Raw genomic sequence first — 4,247 nt, 5'->3', positions numbered from 1 at the left:
GTTAGAGTTAGTTACTGTATGAGTGCCTTCACTCGGTGTGTGTGTGTGTGTGTGTGTGCGCGTGTGTGTGTGTTATCACCTCCCGCACAGACATTTGCTGCACACCCAATAGCAGTAATTTGCAGTCACACGGAAAAAAGAAAAGTACGACTATATATTATTTAATCTACAGTCTGCAGTTGAAGCTGCTATTCAAAAGTGAATACGGGAGTTGACACCCGCTGCAGCTCCTCTGCTATTCATTATAGAGATAACGCTGCTGCCTTATAGGAGGTGGGTGAGGTCTGCAGAGTTAGCAGCCGAGTATCGCAAATTAAATTCCCCCAGACTGTAGGTTTAACCATGAGTCCGTCCTCGCCGGGCAGCGTGTGTGGTTCCACGTGAACCTCATGAACCTCCGCTGCTGAGACTAAACGAGCGAATTCACACAGGACAATCGTGTCATACATTTGAGGGTGTCGAAGGCGAGCTGGTAGGCCCGTCTCTGACCGGGTTTGTCCCCGCTCTCGGCCCGTGGCAGGTCCGCCTTCCTCCCGTAGTGCAGATGTTGAAGTGGGACCGGCTTCTCCTCGCGCAGGTGCTGGAAAATGGCTGATGCCTGCAGATAGACCTGATCTGATGGAGGGCATGCTGAGGGCAGAGGGATGGGTGAAGGGGAAAACAGGGGGCAGTGAGGAAATGTCAGTAAAAGGAAGGAAGACAAATTGGAGGAGAGGGAGAAAAAAAACGGATGAACATGGAAAATACATCAGGGAGGAACATGTGTAAGTTACAGTACACGTCCTGGGAAGTAAAAGGGTCTCTGCTTTTCCCAAAACAGTAAAAAAGTTGACCGAAAATACTGGTCATTCGGATTGGCAGGTGGCCTTTTTCACAGCAGACACTAACATTGTCCATTAACATAACAATGGTTTTGTTGTATGCTGTCATTTGTGGTGTGCCAGAAAAGCCACGGAGGTGTGACTCTGAAAAGGAAATGCAGACCTCAATGTTCTTCCGAGGCCCAAATTGTTCCATTTATTATTCTGCTCGGCTGCCGCAGCTGAATACATCCTGCAGCTTTTGTCGTAGAAACTCCTGATATGTCTCATAACCCTCAAAATATTCAAGTTTTTGATGAGAGTTTTTTTCCTACCATCCAAATTAGTGGGTTGGCTGTTCAAATGCTGGAATAGGGCGACATTACAGAGGAGAGGTTGTCAAAGTGTGTCCTGACGCCCACAAATGTCACTCTTCACACATCATTCCTTTCTTCTTTCACATATTCATAACTATCCACTTTTTAAAAAACTTTTACTTGCCCCATTTTCCATATTTTTTACACTAGGAACAAAAGCAATTTCACAGCGGGGTGCAGCAAAGTCTTCGCTCCAAATTTGAAAAATTGTTTTAGATTTGACAGCGGGAGGACTTCAGAGGACGTTACACTGACGTACATTCATTTCCTGGAGACTTACAGTAATTTAACCTTGACCACAACTACTGCCACTATGTTTCTCATCCTTCAGACCCTTTCTCACTTCAACTTCCTCTTCTCCTTTATACAAGTCAATCACAACGATGCAGATTAGTTTCATTAAACTTTCAGCAATGAAGCGCTGCCATGTTTATTTAATTTTTGCTGCCATCGAGGTAGTTTCATCTTTTGCAGGAGCCAGCAATGAGACCACAATTTCTCTACAAGCTGCATTTCAAACAAGTAAAAACAAAAGAGCTGAAACTCTAACTTCAGGATAAAGTTTCAAAATCTGGTTTGTTTTGCCCACCTGCTTCATCTGGTGCACTCAGCTCAGCTGTAGGTGACTGCGACCTGACTCTATGAGCAGGTTTATACCTGAGAGCCTTTCTTTTCACAGTAAAAGCTCCTTGCCATGGTTCAATATTCAACTGTTGCTCCTAAAATCGTACCATCGGTCAGCGTACGAACACACTTTTCTTCCCGACTCTTTGAAAGAAACGTTAGGACGCTTGAGTTGAATACTTTTGCAGGTCATTAAATATCCTCGGCATGAGATCAAATATTTGAAAGATTCAGAAATGTACCTTACCCGGCGAAGGTAAAGATGACTGAAGACGAGGGAGAGGGAGGAGAAATGAGAGGGGCCGCTTGTTGGTCTGCTCCTCGTGGTCTGGATGTGAGATCTCCTCCTTGGCAAAGCTTGAATCCACACCTTCACTGGAGTCCACTGTAACACCGTGGTGCGTCAAGTTTATATGTATGCGTGTTTGTTTGTCATGTTGCACAAACGTACACATGAAGAAAAACGCAGCACGAGGAGCTCACCGTTGTCTGCCATGATCACAGCAACAAAACCAAAAACCTGTGGTGCACCTCTGTGCCTCTCTCTCTCTCTACAGTTTGGACTGTTCATTTCTGCCAGACACAAACATTGTTTGTTTACAGAGTTGGACCTGAGCCGTGCAAATGTAAATAAGATGCACATAGCATGAGTCACGGCTGACATGTGATCCACCTGAACGTGAGACAGTGAGTCTGAGGGGCCACCGGTGGTAATTGTGCTCCTCCCGGTGCAATTAGGCAGCCGGTCAGATACGTCAGCATGAATAAATAACAAGCTGCTGTCCGACCTGGGACAAAGGTCCACCTCTCTCACTGACCTGGACCTGACCAACACACACACACGCACACACACACACACACACACACACACACACATGCACACACACACACACACACACACACACATACACACACACACACACGCACACACACACACGCGCACACACACACACACACACACACACACACACACACACACACACACACACACACACACACATACACACACACACACACGCACACACACACACACACACACACACACACACAGACACACACAGACACACACACATGTAGATCCATTTGAAAAGACTATCACATAGTTGATGTCCCTCTATAGTTGTGAGGACCCCCATTGACATAATGCATTCCCTAGCCCCTTACCCTAACCTTAACCATCACAACTAAATGCCTAACCCTAACCCTAACCCTAACCTAAACCCAATTCTAACCCTAACCCTAAAACCAAGTCGTAACCCTCAAACAGCCCCTTGAAGTTGTGAGGACCGGCCAAAATGTCCTCACAACGATGGCGTAGAGCCTAAATTGGTGCTCTTAACTATAGGAAGACATGTACACACACTCACACACACTCACACACACACACACACACACGGGATGTAGGCTGAACCGGTGATGTGAGTATTTCGGTGACATCACTTGACTTGAGGATTAGCATCCTAAAGTTCAAGGACCACTAGTCTCTAATTAAACTTGGTTAATAGAGAGAAACACAGACGGAGTGTAATCGGCTTTGACGCCACTCATCAGTGCTTGAGCACAGGGTTTTTAGATTGACCAGAAATTGTGCAACGTGTACCAACAGATCCATGTGAGTGCAAACGGAATTAATGAATGAATATCAAACAACAACGATTTAATGAGTGAGAGGCAGTTTGGCGTCCTCCGCCGGAGAAACTTTAAGTCCACTTTAGAAGAGCGTTGTGGAAGAAAAGGCTACAGCAGCTTAGTGTAATCTGCATAGACGATGATGGGCTGTTTAAAAATGCATAGCAGCTCTTACCTTTGTCATTCAGAATCCTCCCCGTGGGAACAACACGGCTCATTTTCTCAAAGAAATGCAGCTCGAGCAAATATCCAGACTCCACTTTCTGCCCCCGAAAGTGTTTTCCTGCTGTGCAGCGGTTATCGTGCTGTGTCCCACTGAGCTGGAGCCTTTCAGACGCTCATCACCTCCTTGTCTTGCATGGTTTATGTGCAGCATGATCCAGTGTCCTGAGTTTGGAATTCCATGGCAACAATATGATAATGAAGGAGGCCTTTCCCCTCTCTGACAGGTATGCAGTTAAAAATACAATAATGCATTAGTGTACGACTTTGATCATGTGGTTGTCAGTGTTGTTAAACTGACTCTAACATGCTTCTTTAGATGATGGAGGTTTGGATCCATTCATGAAGCCAGACCAAGACGAAGGGTCAAGCTGCTCACCTGCTCTGACAGGTGATTAAAAACAATTACAATGTGTGTGATTATGAGTGTGTGTGTGTGTGTGTGTGTGTGTGTGTGTGTGTGTGTGTGTGTGTGTGTGTGTGTGTGTGTGTGTGTGTGTGTGTGTGTGTGTGTCTGTGATGTTTTACCATGTAATGTGTTTTTTAAGATGAGAAAATGCCAAGTGAGTGAACCTTGTTTGTGCACTTTGTCCTC

General features: G+C 45.5%; 1 protein-coding gene across 1 annotated transcript in view; it reads right to left on the bottom strand.

Moving 5' to 3' along the window:
* Positions 1-3,807, bottom strand: part of LOC118312554 (putative methyltransferase NSUN7) — a 15,131-nt gene extending 11,324 nt beyond the window's left edge. Inside the window, exons 1-3 of the mRNA XM_035637252.2 lie at positions 3,606-3,807; positions 2,049-2,186; positions 448-630 (exon numbers count right to left, since the gene is read on the bottom strand). Of these exons, the coding sequence (XP_035493145.1) occupies positions 448-630; positions 2,049-2,186; positions 3,606-3,648 (364 nt within the window). The 5' untranslated portion in view covers positions 3,649-3,807. The remainder of the gene's footprint in view (positions 1-447; positions 631-2,048; positions 2,187-3,605) is intronic.
* Positions 3,808-4,247: the final 440 nt, after the last annotated feature.

The sequence above is a fragment of the Scophthalmus maximus genome, chromosome 8, assembly GCF_022379125.1.
Source record: "Scophthalmus maximus strain ysfricsl-2021 chromosome 8, ASM2237912v1, whole genome shotgun sequence".
Taxonomy (NCBI): domain Eukaryota; kingdom Metazoa; phylum Chordata; class Actinopteri; order Pleuronectiformes; family Scophthalmidae; genus Scophthalmus; species Scophthalmus maximus.
The sequence above is the reverse complement of the archived record's forward strand: the minus strand, read 5'-3'. Positions and strand labels throughout refer to the sequence as shown.